The sequence below is a fragment of the Hippoglossus stenolepis genome, chromosome 8 (assembly GCF_022539355.2).
Source record: "Hippoglossus stenolepis isolate QCI-W04-F060 chromosome 8, HSTE1.2, whole genome shotgun sequence".
Classification (NCBI taxonomy): domain Eukaryota; kingdom Metazoa; phylum Chordata; class Actinopteri; order Pleuronectiformes; family Pleuronectidae; genus Hippoglossus; species Hippoglossus stenolepis.
The window spans coordinates 15,191,515-15,210,197 of record NC_061490.1 but is presented as its reverse complement, the minus strand read 5'-3'; the positions used below and the strand labels follow the sequence as shown (position 1 = coordinate 15,210,197).

Here is an 18,683-nt window from a genome sequence, read left to right as displayed (position 1 = left end):
TAAAGCAGCCGCTCTACTGACACCGACCTCACTCACTATAAATGGACTGGGATGAGTCCAAGAGTTTGCACTTTGATGTTTGTGGTCTGATAGTGTGTTGTCATCTGATGTCGTGCAGTCTGTAATCCAATCAGGGAGGGGGAGAGAGTGTTATCCATGTTAATCCCACATGCAGAGAGAGAGAGAGAGAGAGAGAGAGAGAGGCAGAAAGAGAAATCCAGGGTAGCTTGGGTCATTAACAAAGACACAAACAGTTGAAGGGCAGCAGTAATCTCTGAAGGCGACGCCGCTGCTCAGCGTTATTGGTAAGGCAAAAGATACAAACAAAGCCCACTGCCGCAGAATTTGTCTTTGTGAGTTGAGTGCTTCCTCTCATGTAATTCTGCCTGTCTCTCTGATCTGATCTCGCCTGACAGCTGCCCGCCCGGGTCCCAAACCCTGGTTGTCAGGGGATACCTCTCCATGGAGACACAGTCCCATAGGCAGGGGAGGGTTTTGGGAGAGAGGAGACCCTCACCTTGATGGAGCAATAAGCCAAAGAGAGAGGATGAGGAGGTTGTAGCAGCAGAGAGGTCACCTGTGGAGGAGCCAGTGGAGTGGATAGCAACAGGAGGAAAGAAGGCGGAGGCGGAGGAGGTGGAGGAAGTGAGAGTTAACTTCTCAGGTAGGAACCTTCACATCAGATCTGAACGTTTAAAAAACTGAAGAAACAAATACAGTGTCTCGATTGAACTTTGTTCCCTGCTCTGGTCATGTGTGATCGACCTGTGTGCTTGCAGGATGGGGTATGATCTTGAGAGGTTTGTGGGCTATGTGAATGAGGGTCTGCTGTGCTGTGTGTGCCGAGACGTGTTGGAGCGCCCCCTCCAGGCGCCCTGCGAACATGCCTACTGCAGCGCGTGCATCAGCAGCTGGCTGGTCCATCACCACTCCTGTCCTGAGGACAGACAGCCGCTGGATGTGGGGACTCTCAAACCCCTGTACAGGTGTGTCTCATAGTTCTTCATATACAATTCCTCACAGTTACTTTTCCTTCTATTCACTGGCATCATGAATGCTCCCTTCTCATCTCTCTCTGATTGTCTCTGTGTGTCTGATGACAGGTACATGCGTAATGACCTGAGCCGTCTGCAGATCCGTTGTGTGAACGCGGCCCAGGGGTGTGACGTGGTCTGCTCCCTGGAGGGCCTGCACACACACGAGGATGAGTGTGAGTTTGCCTTCATATCCTGCTCCAACACAGGTACGACGCCTCACGCTGACTGCAAGGCCGCTCATCTCCTGGGTCCTGTTACACCTTTTATTTGATCCTAGTCGTAAGATTCAATTGCACAAAAGTAATGTGACACCTGAGTGTGGGGGGTGAGCAACAGGTGAGTCTTGTTGTCATGGCTACTCCACAAACTAGTGCACCAGTGGGACTGGTTCAGGACTCAAAGCTGCACAGCACAGACCTCTCTCTCTCACAAACACACACAGACACAGACACACAGTGCAGCGAGGGTCGACTTCCCATCATTCTTTAATGAGCGTTTTACAAGTTTGGTGTGTATTCGTAGTATAAACAAGAATGTGCTCACATTGTGACTGTGACCTGTCATTGGCAGGTGGAGAATACATATGTTACCGGTGTGGTAGGTATCGTGACAGAGTGTGTGCATGCTGTGTGACCTTTTGCTGTGAAATACAACAGACACCAACAGCAACATATTATTTAACATTAGATTCAGCCTGATATTCAATGTCAATGTCTAAGATGTGATCATCATTACATTTGCATCATAACGATGCATTAAAATAATTAGAGCATAAATATATAATAATTTCAACAGCATCCACAGTGACATTAAAAGCTATTTTCAAATAGATTTAAATGTCCCCATAGTAACAAGCAATTTCAGATCCTTCTGTATATTACTCTAGAAAGAGAGGGCACCGTATTAAAAGGCCTTTTGGCCAAGTTCTGTTCTAACTCTGGGGATAAGCATTGGTAGAATATTGTGAGAGTGCAGGCTATGCTGCCTTTTGGATTTTACACATGTATGTGTGCAGGTGCATGTGTAAAATGTTGTAAAATAAAAATAAAAAACTACCTTCATATGCACATTTTAGTAATTTTTCCTCGAAAGAATTACAGAAGAGTGAATTATTATGATTCTACAAAATCCGCAGCATGTTCCATTCACGTGGAGTTTGAAGTTGCATCTTCACATTGGACCTGTGCATCACATCAGATCAGTCTTTGAGATTTGGTTGTTTTATTCAAGTCGAGAGACATTTCGACTTGATCGATATTGTGGTGCTGCTCTCTCTAAACCCAGTTTCCTTTTTGTATAATGTTGTCTCACGGGGCCTCTCTCCTCTCAGGTTGTCCCGTGCAGATAGAGAGGCGAGGTTTGGAGGCCCACTTGTCAGAATGTAACTTCTGCAGCAGAGAGTGTCCCAACGGCTGTGGTCACACACTTCTCTCCACCGATCAGTCACAACACAACTGTGTGGCAGAGCTGCGCACAGAGGTGGAGCTGCTCAGGTGCGTCTTGGTACTCGTCGCACAGAGCTGGAATAGCTCTGCACATCATAACTCTGGCCTTGTTGAATGTTTGCTGAAGGGCGGAGATGCTGTGTAAGTTGGAGGAGGTGCGACGAGAGATGGAGTCTCGCTTGGACTCACAGAGGAGACACATGGTGCAGAAAGAGTCCCAGCTGAAGAACGAGGTGGAGGAGCTCAAGGTAACTCCTCAGTTTTTAAAATGAGAAAAGACAAAGTACATTTGCTGAATCAAATGTTTGATGTAATGGCACATTATTGAATATTTATACATTGACACAACTATACAGCATTTCAGAGAGATATTTACTTTCCTCACAATGAGCTTTTACAGTCAAAACATGAGAACTATATTCATGCTTCAAAGTGAAAGTTCTTCATAGCTGCATGTTGGTGCATACTGAGTAATCCTCTCCCTCCAGGATCAGTTGTCCCGTGTGATGTGTGACATGCGAGCCCTGTTGGGAGCAGAGCGTCTGAGGCGACAGGAGCAGGCCGAGGCAGAGCTGGAGAAGAGAGAGCTGCTGGAGCTCCTGAGAGACCTGCAGCCCATCAAGACTCAGCATCCGGTCGACCAGACAGCCAGAGAGCAGCATCAGGGGGCGCAGCCGACACCCGGGTGGGAGCTACACTCTGACGCGACTAGACACCTGCAGAGGAAGGCGTCCTTACATTCCTCCAGTCTGTCTCTGTATTCGGCTCAGGCGATGAATGGGTCAGGTCCACCACCATCCCCGCAGCTGGGTGAGGGGGGGCGCAAGGGTGGTACCCGGAGTCTGACTCTGGACTGCATCAAGAGGAAGAACCGGGAGGTGACTGTGATCTGAGGAGACTGGACTGAGCCAGATCTGATAAGAGGAATTATTTTTATTTTATAAGAGAAATATTTTGGCAACAATTTGGATGCAATTACATGCACTGTACTAAAGAGCACAGGAAGTTATGTAGCCATCTGGTATGATGACTTTTAGATGTTTGTTTTTTTAAATCAAATGCGGGTGTAGATTAGAATTGAAAGACATTGTTATGCTGTGAACTGAACCACATTGCATTTTAAGGGCAGGTCTTTTTATGTGTAATTTTACATCTGTCAAATCTGTGGATTTCCAATTTATATGAAAAAAACATTTATTTTGTAGAGTTGTGTTCAGCTCACCCTCATCATATTTGCAAACAGACCATTTTGTAACATCCCTTGTTTTTGTATTCATCAAGTTTCAGCTAAATTTTTTTCCCATCAAGTTAGTTTTCTTGATCTCAGAACCAAATTATTCTTATTTTCTTCATCATTGATCCATCTGATATTTTGTCCATTAAAATACTGGCTTCATAAAAAAAAAGTGTAAACTAAAATGTATTAAAAAAAGATGAATAAAAATAAGAAAATTGTTTCTAGGGTTTCAGACTACAGAGAAAAAGTTCTACAAAGCAACTCTTGGAGGGCCGCTAGCGTAGCGTTCATATTCTACTGCACAGTTTGTTGTGAAAACCTGCTGAGTTTTGATGATACACCAACACACAAATATTGTCCTGGATGTTCTGACATCGGTCAAGAAAAAGGACATTTTAGGTTGAAATAATGTTGTAGATCACGTAATCCTCTGCAATAGTTTCACAATTTAATAAGCATAGGGGTAATAAGAATGGAAAACTCATTTACGATCACCTTTATTCTCTCAACACAACTCATAACAAAACATAAAACATCAACACAGTCTGTACGTCATTGTGACAACATCATCCCACCATGTTTCCATGGAGACAGTATACAACATATCCTGATTGGTCCATTTGTTGCCACGAAAGGCTGCAGTCATTGCCCAGGTGAATTTACCTGGTGAAGGAGCGAACGTGCCTGCCCCTCCCACCTCCGCTCCCTCCGCCGCCGCCGCCGCCACTAAACTTGCTCCCCTGAGATCCTCTCCCCCCTCCGCCTCCCCCGCCTCCTCCTCCGGCACTGCCGCCACCTCCACCTCCACTAAGCCACGACAGGCCGGTGCCTCCTCTGCCTCGCGGAGCTCGGTCCCGAGGAGCCAGGCGATACGCACCTGGAAGAAACAGAGACAACATTTTCAGCTCAGTGTTTAGAAATTCCTACAACAACATCATGACACGTGTGCGCATATCTGCATGTCATACTTGCTGGGGGCTGTCTGGAAGGCAGCGGTCCACGTGTGAAGTTGCCCTGGCCTCCCCGAGGTTCGCTGTAGGTTCCTCTGTGAGTGATGCCTGGAACTTGGCCGCTCCATGATGACCCTCTGCCTCCTTCTCTTCTAGTGTAGTTACCTGCCGAAACAAACAAAAGATTTGTCACCCTCTACTGGTCAAGAAGTACTACTATTTTATACTGCTCAGTCTAAATATGTTAAGTTCAACATAAAACCTGCGGCCCCCTTGCTACCTTAATCCAGAGCTTTCAACCACATGTGACCAACTTCATCAGTAAATGAGGTCTGCTCAGTTTTCATGAAGGTCAACATGTGACCCACGTATGCAACTAATAGATGGTTGAATCATGATGGAGTGGTGAGAACATTTATGAAAGATGGTTGAAAGCCCTGGAAAAAGCCAGGAAGTGGATCTTGACAATACATTTTTGAGTCAAACTCCATTGTCAAGACTGATAGTGAGTGTCTGTGACTCAATGTGTGCCTCTTCTGTGTGTACCTACCAGTTAGCAGGACCCCTTTAGGTTGTGGTGGAGTGAAAAAGCGAGTCTGGCTGTGGAAGGTGGCTCTGCCTCTGTTGCCAGTGAACAGTCCTCTGGTGGGGGGTTTGGGTGAACTCTTGGGCAGTCGTTTTTGGGCCAAAAGCCCAAGCGGCGTAATGTCCTTAAACTCTGCCGCCACAAAGTCATCCACGTGCATACTGGGAGGACGGGAAGTGTTCTGTTTGCGCTGGCGGAAGATATCGTGGGGTCGGCAGAGATTTTGTCCAAACCCTCCTCGACCTCCGCGGCCACGTGGAGCAGCCATGATGTGGGCTCGTTTGGCAGGCTCGGTGTAATCGGATTTACCGCTGCAGGGACACACATGTAATGACACTTAGTATGTTCATTGAAGATTCTGTGAAAAAGTTTATGGATATTAAAGTGACATGAGCCAAACACTGAACCTGAACCTTGATGTGATGAACGTCTCATGCTTGTGTTTGCCGAGTCTAAAGCCTTTTGTGGCCTTGGCGTGACCAGGAGAAGACGGCTCAGACAGGAAGGAGCGCTCCAGCTCTGCCTTCAGGTCCAGTTCTGGACAACACGCCTGAGCCAGACCCACCAGATCCACCTTCACCTTCCACATAGAGAGAAGAGAGGGGTGACCGGTAAACACTGTGCCCCCACACTGTAGGTGATCATCTGTCACCATTTTCATTTTCCAAAATCTAAACAGCTGAATCATTAAGTGATTTCACAACACAAACTTAAAAGAAACTTAAGAACGGAAGCTATCGTGTGAGAGAAAGAAACTTTTTGTTTGAACCAAACAAGGCCGCTTTCTTTTGGTCTGTCACTGTAGAAGTGTGGCAATAATATATTAATTATCTGTTTGAATTTATAAGAAGAGAAGACATTTTCCAGTTTGCTTGTTTTTGCCAGTGTTGATCTTATTGTGTTTATAATATATTTGTAGTATTTGACTCAGCTTTATTTAGTTTCAAATTTTACTGCCAAAATTCATGTTCTTGTTGTAATGTTGTACTCCTGTTTAACCATGTTGTTTGTAGCTTTTAAACTATACATTGTTATTATGCTCTTGCTTTGAAAAACATTGCACTAGAAAAGAAAAGATAATGTGCAAAGTGCAAAAACAGTGTTTCTACAGGAAGTAATAACATGTGATTAATAACACACAAAATGAATCAGATGATACTTTTTTCTGTAATTGTGAAGCCTTTTCAAGGTCTCATGAGATCTTTGCACATGCACTGTATGTATACAAGCACACTAACCATGTCAAGGTCTGCTTCTATGTCATCAGTTTGGAAGGGAGAGAACCACAGAGCCTTCAGCTGCTCATCCAGAGCTTCTGACAGGATAAACACAGTCCTGCAGATAAAAACGCACAAAGGTTATGATTAGTCGGGTTAGCTCTAGTTTCAAAGAAAGCTTTTGTACTAAAAGCCATTTTGTTATGAATATTTGATTAGATTATTTTGTCATTTTCCTTTACTGGGATTGTACATGCTTTCACTGTGGTGGATGACTTTAAGGACAAAGATCTCAAAAACTTGATATACATACACACACACACACACACACACACACAAAAATCTTTGTCAATGTAATTTTGTGTCAACCAGAGACAGAACCTGTGGTTAAATTGGGCCCCGAGTGTCTCAGGAGCCGGCAGAGTGGGCTCAGTGTCAGCAGCTGGAGGTGTGTCGGTGGCCGTCTCCAGCGTCTGCCTCAGAACAATCACATTTTCCAACATGGCCTCCAGTGATTCATCTTCTTTAGAAAGTTTCTACAGAAAAACACACAGTTTAATGTCAAGGCCTCACCAACCCTAATTAAAAAACCATACATGCATCATTTGTACCGTAATCTGTTTCTCCAAAGTCGGGAGCGGATGTGACTCAGACTCCTCCCACTGCAGCAGAGCTTTCATCTCAGAGCCGGACAGAAACCGTGGAGCATGGGAGAAGGAAGTCTCTTCACCAGACCCCTGAGCCTCGTCAACACACTGAATTAGAACAGACAGATCCAACAATAAAATTATTATTATTATTAACTATCACAGAACGTAGGAAAATCTATGAGAGAATAAAGCTCTTGTGTTTTTCCTTATGTAACAACTACTTATTTAGACATAGAGCCAAGTACTTACCATTGCATCTGTGTTGAGGATCTGTCTGAGGAAGTCCAGCAGAGCTGAGAGCAGATCTGCTGAGTCCTTGTTAAATGCACACACCAGCCTCTTTAAGAGCGAGCACAGAGCCGCACCATGTTTCTTCAGAGCACTGAAAGAAAGATGAACCGTCACCAACGGCTCGTTTGACTTAGAGAAGAATCTAAAAGTAATCATTACAGGAAACAATGGTTATTCCAAGAAACATGAAGGAAACATTGTCATTTACACTTTGAAGTGGTAAAGTCCATAGTCGTGCTCTGTGAAGAATGTCAAAGTCCTGAGAGAGGTGAGGAGGAGAGGGACGCTGCTCTCTGCATTCCCCAAAACCTCTAACAAGGCATTGCACACTGATGACATCATCTCTCGCCCCGGAAGTGCATTGGCTAGCTGCTCGACCTCAGACACACAGCTTTCACCAGGTGGAGATATCACCAAAGAAATGTCCTGATGAAGACAGAGATTTTTATTATCTGTTTTATTCCTCTCCCTATATGGACGTTACGTTGTTTGCCTTCATGTGCACTTCATTACTTACTTGGTCACACAGTGACTGTAATATTGTCCCCACTAGTTCGCTGCACTGCTGCTGTTGTAAGCAGGGGCCGGTGGGAGGAACCAACAGTGGCAGAAGCAATGGGAACAGATCGGCCAGTTGTTCATCTCCAGACACCGCCCCAGAGAGGAGGTGTAATGCTGCGCTCTTACAAGCTCTCTGTGACACCAGGGCATCCATCAAAGAAAGCAGACGGAGGGCCTGGACCCAGCACACACCTTTCCCCTCCACCCTGCAGTTAGCACACATTATTCAGTTAAAACACAATTAACAGCATAATCACAATTAACTTAGTGTGTGAATGTGCTTCACTCACGGCTGCAGCTCCTCCAGCAGCAGCTCCACCAGGGTCTTCATGATGAGCGTCGCAGTGGGTGAAGACAGGTCTGCCAGTTGAACGAACACTCTCCTCAGCATGGCTAAGAGAGGAGGGCATGTAGTTCCACACACACACCTCAGCGCCTCAGAAAACACTTTCCACTGCGCCCGTATGTGCATGCTCCACAGCTTCCTTGTGTTTAAAGCTACAGCCACATCTTGGACTGATATCACCTACGGAGACAGCAGTATGTCAACACAATCATTCTTATGTACCAAACAGATAAGCAGGTAGAGGGGTAGGAGTGAGATGAGGTACCTGAGTGCTCTGCATCGGGAGTGGCAGAGGCAGGAGCTCAGACAGCAGCGTCAGACCAGAGAACAGACCTTCAGGGGCTTTCAGCAGTGAGCCCAGCACCTCCTTCAGCATCAGTGACCAAGTGTTACTGGCCAGAGTCTCTTCTGTATGAGTCACCTGCAGCAAACACACACATTGTCTCAGAAAAATGATGCCCAGTGACACTTTCTGAGTTGTATTGATTGGTTAAACAAAAAGCCTTCGTCCTCCCTCAGTCACACACCTTCTCATTGACACCCTGTGTGAAGGTGAGCAGCACATCCACAATTAAAGCCTGCACTCTGGTCTCCTCCCCGTCCAGACGTCCAGACGCAGGGATGGAGCAAACAATCATGTGGAGCGTCACCAACACACTGGCAACACGAGTGTCCCTGAACTGAAAGGCTCCCCGGCGGAGGAGCTCTGTCAACATGGTGCGCAACAACCTGAGCGTGCTGATGCATATACTGAGGATCATGCAGCGTTGCGGCGTGGGGCCCATGTGTCCGTGCACACGCCATGGCTGCAGCAACACGCTGCACAGCTTCTGCAGGATACGCACACACGTATCCAGACCCTCGCCTGAGAACAGCTGAACCCCTGCGAGACTCCACTTGAGATCCCTCTGCTGACCTGCAGAAAGGAGGCGACATGGTGAGAAATGTGTACGATAGAGAAGACCAGAAGTGTAGTTACAGAGCAGCTTATTTTGAGATTCAATGAACACCTTGAAAAATAAAACCATGCTTTGTGTCCTTTACCTTCGACGGCAGGAGGGGGGCTGGCAATGTGACCGAGAACCCTGAGCGCAGTGACAAGACCAGTTCCGTCAGCAGTCAACACATTTTCCACATTCTGAATGGAAGAGAAAATACATCTTTAAAAATCACAGCAATCATTATTTGTATATAGCCTGGACTCAAACATGCTACGGAACAGGTACATGTTGGAGTTGTTCAGACTTGTCAGTGAAGTGCTGCATTCCAAGGTAATATAACTGATGATTTTGCAGTTCAGAAGCAGGATGAGTTGAGAACACACAGTTTAGTGTGTAACTTCTTGCTTTGTTAACAGTTTTGTTGTTTATAAAGTTTGCATTCCTATGTACGTTAGGGGAATATGAGCCACCCTGCCAGCTGAACAGTTTTTTTACGTGGTGACAAAAATGCTCCATTTTCCTCTGATGATAATATTGAATGAGCTCTATAAATATCAGCTGAATAAAAATGATTTTACTTAGAGAGGCCAGTCCCTGGTGGTTCGGGTTATGTGAGAGGCTTTGATTCCTTCAAAGAAAGAACTCAATGTTGTAGACAAATCACTGGCAGCCACCCAAACACTGACAACTGAGATTTATCACTCAGGAAGTATTAGGATTGTCTCCAGGGAATATAAGAGACTGAAAGACGAAGTGAAAACATAGTGAAATGTTGCTTTACTTCAGCAGGATGTTTACTGAGTGAGATCTGTACCTGTTTAATGTATTCTAGGAGGGTGGGAATGCTGCCGATCTCAAAGCGAAGTTTTTCGAGAGGCTCCAACCATTTACTGAGCTCTGAAGAATAAAAGAAAGACACATTCACAACAAAACCTTCTTATATGACATGATAACTAGGTCTACATTAGCGATAGTTACCTTGTAACTTGGCATTGGTGTCATCAGCCTTGGCTAAGGAGAGCAGTGGAGAAGCAAACTGTTCCATCATCCTCAGTTCATTAGAGCCCTGCACCACAAGTAACACCAGCATACAGGCATAATTATATGTCACTGCTTTGCGAGCCTTCGCTTCACTAAAAGAGAAGAAGACAAAAACAGTGGAAACATAATCAGACACCAGTGCAAAGTGATGAAGAGGAACAAAAGGCGAAGAAGACAACAGCTGTACCCCTGTCCATCTTTGCTGTGGTGCTGGAGCAGGGTCACCAGACAGGAGAGGTTGTTGTCCAGGCTACAAATGTGGGCCACAGCACTGCGACCGGTCTGAGTGAAGGTCATCAGGTAGAGCGCATGCAGCAACCCCAGTACCTCTGCATTGTCACCTTCCTCCAGCCCAGCTCCCCCCTCTCCTCCTGTGGCCACATGGCTCATGAGCTCTGACACACCCTGCAGAGCATGCAGCGCCTGCATTAACCACACGCCGAAGCCCTCTTCCCCGAACCCGGGCCCGGTGAGAGCTCCCTCTCCACCGGTCAAAGTGCTCTCCTCGCTCTCGGCGTCAGACATCGATGCCAGAAGACGCAGCAGCAGGTTGGTGGGGCTGGGCTGGGCGAGGAGGAAGAGCAGACCTGGCTGGGTGAGCGACAGGAAGCGCAGGACCTCTCTGACTGCTTGAGTAACACCTACGTGCCCAGCCGCAGCAGCTGCCGACAACACAACTGTCGTGCTCTCCAAGAAATGGCACGCATGCATATACCTGAGAAAAAAGAAAGAGCAATATTATAAATCTAATCAACGAGTCACAACATTCAACTGCGTGTCTGAGTTTCTGCATTGTGTAGGTTGTAGGGTCAGCAGGTAAATATGTACCTATACAGTGCTGGATATGGATCGTCTCTCTCCTGTGGTCCCGTTATCCTTGCAGAAGTTGGGAAAGCTTTTCCAGGCGGCTGCACCATGCAGTAAGGGGCCGTCTCTAGCAGGTGATGCAACTCTTCAAGAACCCCTGCCAACCTATCGAGCTCTGCTTCGCACACAGGGGGGTAGGCTAGCGATGGCTCCTCCTCCATGGGGCTGTCGGCCTCCTCCATGTCCTCCTGTGGATGATAGCTGCGATCAATACAGAAATATATGTACTCTGGCGTTTCAAACATACCTGTGTGTGCATCTATGTACCTGGTGTGTTTCACTCCATGCTGCTGCTGTATTCTGAAGGTCGACCAGTACCTCGTACATGTGACTCTTCTGTAATATGGCATTGCCAGCAGTTATGACCCTCACGGTTTCTTCACGTAGGAACAGCTGGACTAAATGCTGAGAAGGACATAAAGCAGTGATCAATCTTTATACTGTTTCTTCTACTAGTCAGTGTTTCTACACAGGTTTGTTTTCTGCAATTGTCAAGGGTGGGCTGTGAGGTGGACTAGCTTCTAGGTAAATAACAGAATCAATTAAATATGTGCTGCATTCAAAAAGAAATTGAAGATCAAGAATTTTCATTGGATTTTGGTTCTCTAGCTCTAAGGAAAATCCAACTGGAGTCCAATGTTAAATAATGAAGTGGAAAACCTGAATATATTGTGTACTGTAAACAGAGAAACGATTTGGAAGATTCTGTACTTGTTCATCATTGCTTACCTGATATCCACTCTTCTCCGACTCTCCTGCGTGTAGGAAAGCTTCCACACCAGCAGGAGCGCTAGTCAGAGCGTCCAGAGCTCTAAAGATACACAGCTTCAGAGTGGAAGATAAGTGGTCTGCGTGGAGCAGCTCCAGTAAAACACCCAGGGCCCCTTCACGCAGCAGCGCTGTGAGGCCCTGTGGGCACTCAGTCAGGTGTGATGCTAGCTTGGCACCAGCTTTCAACTGTCTGAGGTTCAGAGCAATTGGTTGTGTGAGAGCAACCTCCATGCTCAGAGCTTGGAGAGCCCACTTGGCTAAGACTCCAACTGGATCCTTCACCTCGCTGTCTCCCTTTTTAATTAAATAGGCCAACGCTTTGCTCAGTAGTCCAGTTGCCTCTTCCAGAGCCGTGACCCAGCGAGCATCTCTGTCGTCACCAATGCTAACCAGCAGCTCTTTTAGTTGGGCAACAGCGTCAGCTTCTTCTCCAGGTTCTTTTGCATCACCAGCATCCCTGGGCTCCTCCACAATGGCCTTCTCAAACTGGGTATCAAAACGAGTCTTGTAAGGTGGGGTGAAGTAGAGCAGGGGCCTGAGTTCTCGCTCATATGGGTCATACTGGACCGGTGGGACAGAAGCCAGGTCCTCAGGAGTGTAGTCCATGTCAAAGGTGGGCAACTTGAAGCTACTATTATCCAAGTCGTCTTCATCACTTGAAATCTGCTCATAACCATCATCTCCTGGTAGGATGGGAGAGATAGAAGAGCAGGACAATTTCACAAAGTTAATTTACAGCAAAGACATTCCCATAAGGCTTTAATTACTATTTGAGTCATAAAAATGTGCATGAGAATGAATGAGAATGAGGAGGCCAGTGACTTCTACATATTTTCTTGCTTGTTCATAGATATATCCCCACGCCATATCTACTCAGACACGGTAGCATCACTCCAAACATGCAGGGTTAGTTTGACATGCAGGATGAGACGACAGCACAAGCTCAGCCATGGCTGTGAGGATGTGTGAGGTACCACTGCAAACCACAGCTTATGAATCTCGATCATAAGCCTTCAGAGTAGGCCGGCAGAGGGCTACTTGAGAGTTTGAAGCATCCAGCAGTTGTAGATGATGGCAGCATGACAGAGCACACACTCTTGGACTGTCAATCAGCCACAAATGGACCCTTCTCCCGTGGCCCCTTGGGAAGTCTGGTGAGTTTGCGGTGCCAAGGGGTCCAGGGGCCAAGAGTCCATTTGGGATTGTAGCCTATCCTACTCTCACATAAGCACTCCCCTACCTTCCTCCATTTCCTCTTCCTCGTCCTCACCCTCATCTTCCTCCTCCTCTTCTTCCTCCTCCTCCAGAGCGCTTCCCTCTGTACGGGCATCCTCTTCCTCCTCCGGCTCCTCCTCTTCATCACCCTCCTCTGGCTCAGCATCTGAATACGTCTCATCAGCAGGCAGGGATCTCTCAGGTGACACGGCCTCTAGGTAGTCGTCGCGACCCTCGCGTGGCTCATCTTTGACCACGCCCACTGTAGATGTCCCAGCAAAGATGCACAGTTTAACCAACATACCCACAGGAGACCCATGGTGGACCTGCAAACTGCATTTATTCGCCAAAAATAATAGTCTATTTGTGCTCAACAGTTCTGGAATCGTCATGGTGTTTTAACCCTTTTAAAACATAATGCTTATAATTTACATTGAAATCAAAGATTTTCCAACCATTTTGTTATTTTCCCACCTGGCAGGCAGCCACTGGTTTTCAATAATCAATTTACACTAGGAAAATCAGCATGCAGAGACTTGCTGGGAACAAGTACCCCATCACAGAGAACATTTTTGTGCTACTGACAAATGCAAGGGCACATCTGCAAAGTTTACACATAGACAACCCACATTACCATACCGTAATAATGTTGCTAACACAGATTTAGTTCAACATTACGCTGGCTGTCATGGATAACTACATATAGCAAGACCCAATAAATATTATCTGTCCTATTGTTGTGAATTAACTGAAACAATGGGAATCCTTGCTTATAGACAATAGATAAAATAACGAACAATTGAAGCTCTCACCCGTCACTTGGACCTGCTCCTCATCATCATCATCTGGCGGTGGCGGTCCAGGTGGAGTACGAGGCCCTCTGGGTGCTGGTCTGGGTGGGCTGCCATTGTATTGTTCGTCTTTTTCCCACTCTTAAAAACACAAAGAACAGATTTATGATGTGACGAACAAATCTGGGAAAAGAAGTGATAAACTACTCATTGGATATTAAGGTGAGAGTCTTGGGTAGTTTCAGCTTGATTTGCCCACCTTGTTTAACGATCCTCTTGGGCCCGGTTGGCTGTTGAGGGGGTGGGGGTGGTGGAGGAGGGGGCGAGGCTTGGTCATGTCCGTGAGAGCGCTCCGCTGTACCGTACACTGCCACAGTCAGACTGGTGTACCAGCCCCGCAGCACCAGGCCGTCTGTGTTCACCTGGAGGGACAAACCCATTGAGATATTCATAAATCTAAAGGGAGCCAAAAACCCACTGAAGCTAATTTTAACATGGACGATCATTTACCTTTCCACTGGGTCTGAACACAATGGACTTGTTCTCATCATACTCCAAACTGTGGGGGGGGCAAAGTGAGAAAGAGAAGATTAAAACATTGGTGCAAATATTTAAAAAAAATACTTTTCTTGAACTTGAACAGATTCAAACTGCAGGCTTTAGTTATCAACAGTTACATTCTAGATTATCCTCTTTCTAAACAGCACTTAACTTCTGTGTAATTATGACAAAAGCATTGTCATTGTGCCACAAATCTTCCCCTTCTCTCATTTCCTGTCAGCTCTCTATTTACGTGGCGATTAGGACCCACAAAATGTTTTTATTTCAACTAAGCAGATGTATATTGCTTGTATTTTGTTTCACAAGACAACCTTGCCTCCTCAGACCTCTGTGAATTATTGAAATTAATTGATCTGAGAAGGAAGATTCTGTCCTCGGTTGAACTTAATTGGGAGAGAATCACACACCATAAAAATAACATGTAATGCAGCTATTAACAACAACAACATGCCATTAAAAATGTATCTTGCTTAAAAACCAAACACACTAGTGTTATCACCAGATCACCACACCAGCTGACCAAACTGATTCTTGGGCTAAGAAATATTTGTCAAATATTTCAGTCATATCTATTTATGTTGTGGATGATATTTAAATATTAATGAGACAGGTTAAAAAATATCTCCTTCCCACGAGGTCCCATTAAGAATGTTCTCTTACGCAACGGACACTTCTAAATAAAGATTTATACTCTGGTGTCACGAAGCACACCTCTTTTATTATGAGGTGAGAATAAAAATGCTTGGCTGTATTTCAGTGGGACCTCTAAGTCTTTGTGTCACTTGTAGTTACTGTGGGTGGGGTTGAGTTTCTGGAGAGACCAGTTAGCCAGCATAGGAACAAAGAGAACTGATTATGGGTGGGTGCAGCCCGGCCTCTGAGAACCAGGTTCAGATGCTACCGTGACTGGCTTTACAGGTGAGACAGACTCAAGCACTTTTAGGACCGGACAAGGATATGCAGAAATGGAAAAGGAGGAGAGGCTTGGAGGGAAACAGAAACATAACGTGAAGAGTGAAAATCCTTCCGACCTGCCCAGTCTGTTGAAGGCGGGGCTGTTGGGTTTGGCCACATTATTGAAGAACAGCTCCAACTGGAAGGCGTGAGGAGACGTCTCCCTGGAAACATAGAAGCACATGTACAGTGATGAGATTTTATTCACAAGACTTCGACAGTAATGAGTTGTACATGAACATAGGGGTGGGCAATAAAATAACATTCATTACGTGGACCCTTTATGGGTACACCTGCAAAATCTATTATAATTCAATGCAACACATCTGCTATGAATTCTAAACATTTTAAAGAGCATAATGTCCCAATTTATTTGACATTTTCAGAAATGTGTTAAGTAATTTATATGGATTTATTGTTGAGGTTGGTCGTGCTATACTGGATGACATGTATCATGGCCTGACTTGACATGTTGCTATTGTTTATGTCCTCTCTGGTTTACCAAGTGTGAACCATGGGGATATCAAGTGTAGTGTGTGACATACATTTTTTTTTTTCGTCAAAGAGATTTCCCATACTGTTTATGCTTTAACATAGCTAAGATTATAATAACTCAAAGGACAACAAATCTGTTCCAAACTACAAGGACATCAATATATATATATATATATATATATCTGGTGTAATGATGTATGTCCATGTTGATCAGTTTGTGCACTGTTAAGCACTGAGACCATTCATCCAGTTAAATTACTTCACACATTTACCCAACAGGCTCAGTGAGAATCAGGACCTGCTCAACAATAGAGATCAGGTGTCAAACTCACTCATGTGTTTTTTTTAATGCAGTGGACCTTTCCATTTCCTACAGGCGCACATATATCTCAGGTATCTGTAGCAAACAAACATCTCTGAAGGCGATCATAAGCAATGAGGTTCAGGGGTTCAAGCCAATAGAGATGCTTCACTCACGCCTTTCTCAACCAAAGCAGTTCTGATACTTGGTCTTAGGGTATCTGTCGATACCAAGGATGGCTCATGTTCCAACACTCTTATTTTCTCAAACTTAAATAATAATAGAGACTAAGACAGAAAAATATTTTTATTTTGAATTGGAAACACTGGTACTGCCCTAGTGTATCAGACTGGTACATCTGTGCAAAAAAGATTTACGACATTATTTCACCACACAATACGTCAGAGAGACTCAACGAAAACATCAACCGTACAGCCAGTGTCATTAACTAACAATAGCTTTCCTCTAAAACACAAACAAGGAGTCCTACAACATAAGGAACTGCCCCCGTAGAGTCAACATTTGGCAAATTCTTCCAGATGCCTGAATCAATCTTCCTGAAAACTGCTATTTTAAAAGCAAAAGATGGTAACATCAAATATTGATTTGATTTAGGTGTATGTGCTTAAAATAGACAAACAATGACACCACTGTTGTGGCATTATTTTTTAAAGCTTAATTTAGTAGTGCCTAAGAAGTGTTGTACAGCACTGAATATTCAGTTGCCTTTTTGTTGAGTCTACCACTAAACAGTATTAAGTGTACTGTTCTTTAGGTAAATAATATATTTAGAAACTATATTTACAGTGTAGTCTGTGAAATATCTGATAAATTGAGGGTCTTGTTAGTATACAATGCTTGGATTAATTATTAGGAAAATCTTTGACATAATATAATTCAACATTTCCAAAAGAATGACCATAAAGTTGAACCAACAGCCCCAAAACCAAACCTGACCACTGCAGACAGCCATGATGGTGTGATCCACTGCAGGGCTGTTAGATTAGACTGTATTATTTTCACATAGATGAACCCAATGAGATGTCAGCTGAATGTGTGTGTGTGTAGCTCTTACCCAAAAGCTCTGCTGTCAGGTACGTTACTGTGAGCTTTGATTCCTGGAGGAATGACCCGCACCTCTGTGACCAGCACCCCGCAAGGAAACCGCACCACATCCACGTTGGTTAGCTGAGTGGAAACGATCATAGATGAACACAAACATACAGATAATCCAAAGCAGATGAGTAACCTGTGCTGCTCCATCTGAGATAAACATGGCCAGGCTGGGACTTAACGGTTAGCATTAGCCACCTGGCTAGCAACACAACAAACTACGACAGGATGCAACAGAAAGCAGCTGCAGTTACATGACTGTGTTAGTAAAACCACATTGCAAGCGTGTATTTCGATGCATTTAAATGTGCATGTATGAAGTGTGTGGTTCAATAAAAGCTGTGAACTGCAGCGTTAACGTGCGCTTCTGTTAGCCAGGCTAACATCGTTAGCTTGGAAGTTAGGCATCACTGTCCCAAACTCCAGAATAAACCAGATGCAGATTTTGAATGCGGGCAGCTCTGTAGGGAATCGAACAGCGGTGTGTGGATGCCTCAGGACAGTTACCTCTGCATTCTGGTGTTTAAACGTATCTAGAAACAGAAGCTCCGTGGCGATATCCCCCGCCATTGCTTCTTCTGCTGTCGCTCGGGCCAGGGGGTAAACTTCCGGGTGGAAGAACACTTCCGGAGCAAGTTCAGCTCCAGGAAGGGAAACAAACAAAGAAATACAGGCAACATAAACAAACAAAAACACGCATGATATAATTATATTTTTTTTCTTCCAAAAAAATAAACATATACCTTTTATCTCTATAAGTGTCAAATATATGTAATTGCATAATCATCATCATCATTATTATTTGTATTATTATTATTAGTAGTAGTAGTATTACTGTTGTTGTTGTTGTTGTTATTGTTATTAATAATAATAATGACAATAATAAAAAGTGAAGGGAAAGCACTAGCTAAGTTGTCAGACATATACTAATATATATTAATGATAATCAAATCTTAAAATATATTAAAATCAACTTTATTATCATTGCTGCTAGGATTGAAATATCGTTTCTCTCTGATGCCTTAACATAAGTAGACAGAACATATAAGTGTGCAACATATTGAGTACTCAAAACATAGTACACAGTACAACATAGTACAGTCAAAAGGCACACAGTGGATAGGATGAGAGTGGTGCAAACCCTTGAGATTGAATGAGAAATATACTATATTATCTAATAATTTGATAATGTCAAATTTCTCTCAGTTAAACGAGGGTGAAAATACAGTTTATCATTTATATTGGGACTTATGCTACAATAAAATGTGGTGTTTGATTATAATGAATTCTCTTCTTATTTTTGGTTATTTAGT

The 18,683-nt window shown here is 44.5% G+C and overlaps 2 protein-coding genes across 7 annotated transcripts; one reads left to right on the top strand and one right to left on the bottom strand.

Annotated features, from left to right (window-relative positions):
- Positions 1-170: 170 nt before the first annotated feature.
- On the top strand, positions 171-3,937 carry rnf41l (ring finger protein 41, like). Of its 2 annotated transcripts, none has more exons than XM_035163789.2 (7): positions 171-305; positions 417-664; positions 780-986; positions 1,104-1,210; positions 2,368-2,530; positions 2,610-2,730; positions 2,971-3,937. In XM_035163789.2, the coding sequence occupies exons 3-7, from the start codon at positions 781-783 to the stop codon at positions 3,373-3,375; spliced, it is 1,002 nt and encodes a 333-aa protein (XP_035019680.1). In that variant the 5' UTR covers positions 171-305; positions 417-664; position 780; the 3' UTR covers positions 3,376-3,937. The 2 variants fall into 2 exon arrangements, with proteins under 2 accessions (XP_035019680.1, XP_035019679.1); XM_035163788.2 differs by having other exon boundaries at positions 1,104-1,243.
- Positions 3,938-4,200: 263 nt separating this feature from the next.
- virma (vir like m6A methyltransferase associated) lies at positions 4,201-18,005 on the bottom strand. Of its 5 annotated transcripts, none has more exons than XM_035163783.2 (27): positions 17,878-18,005; positions 17,333-17,445; positions 15,539-15,625; positions 14,457-14,505; positions 14,206-14,368; positions 13,968-14,087; positions 13,181-13,417; positions 11,899-12,623; positions 11,437-11,574; positions 11,131-11,357; positions 10,490-11,017; positions 10,240-10,394; positions 10,076-10,158; positions 9,365-9,458; positions 8,848-9,236; positions 8,586-8,741; positions 8,265-8,500; positions 7,931-8,180; positions 7,622-7,839; positions 7,372-7,504; positions 7,084-7,227; positions 6,854-7,008; positions 6,494-6,590; positions 5,663-5,838; positions 5,220-5,566; positions 4,688-4,834; positions 4,201-4,596 (listed from the first exon to the last, which is right to left on the bottom strand). In XM_035163783.2, the coding sequence occupies exons 1-27, from the start codon at positions 17,938-17,940 to the stop codon at positions 4,379-4,381; spliced, it is 5,448 nt and encodes a 1,815-aa protein (XP_035019674.1). In that variant the 5' UTR covers positions 17,941-18,005; the 3' UTR covers positions 4,201-4,378. The 5 variants fall into 5 exon arrangements, with proteins under 5 accessions (XP_035019674.1, XP_035019676.1, XP_035019675.1 ...); XM_035163785.2 differs by having other exon boundaries at positions 5,669-5,838; XM_035163784.2 differs by having other exon boundaries at positions 5,663-5,835.
- Between the last annotated feature and the right edge of the window lie 678 nt (positions 18,006-18,683).

Coding starts and splice junctions, on each gene's coding strand:
- virma (XM_035163783.2), bottom strand. CDS start 17,940: ATGGCGGGGGATATCGCCACGGAGCTTCTGTTTCTAGATACGTTTAAA. Junction 7,840..7,930: donor TACAGTCACTGTGTGACCAA/GTAAGTAATGAA, acceptor TGTCTTCATCAG/GACATTTCTTTGGTGATATC. Junction 5,839..6,493: donor TAGAAGCAGACCTTGACATG/GTTAGTGTGCTT, acceptor CTCTCTATGTGG/AAGGTGAAGGTGGATCTGGT.
- rnf41l (XM_035163788.2), top strand. CDS start 781: ATGGGGTATGATCTTGAGAGGTTTGTGGGCTATGTGAATGAGGGTCTG. Junction 987..1,103: donor ACTCTCAAACCCCTGTACAG/GTGTGTCTCATA, acceptor GTCTGATGACAG/GTACATGCGTAATGACCTGA. Junction 2,731..2,970: donor ACGAGGTGGAGGAGCTCAAG/GTAACTCCTCAG, acceptor CTCTCCCTCCAG/GATCAGTTGTCCCGTGTGAT.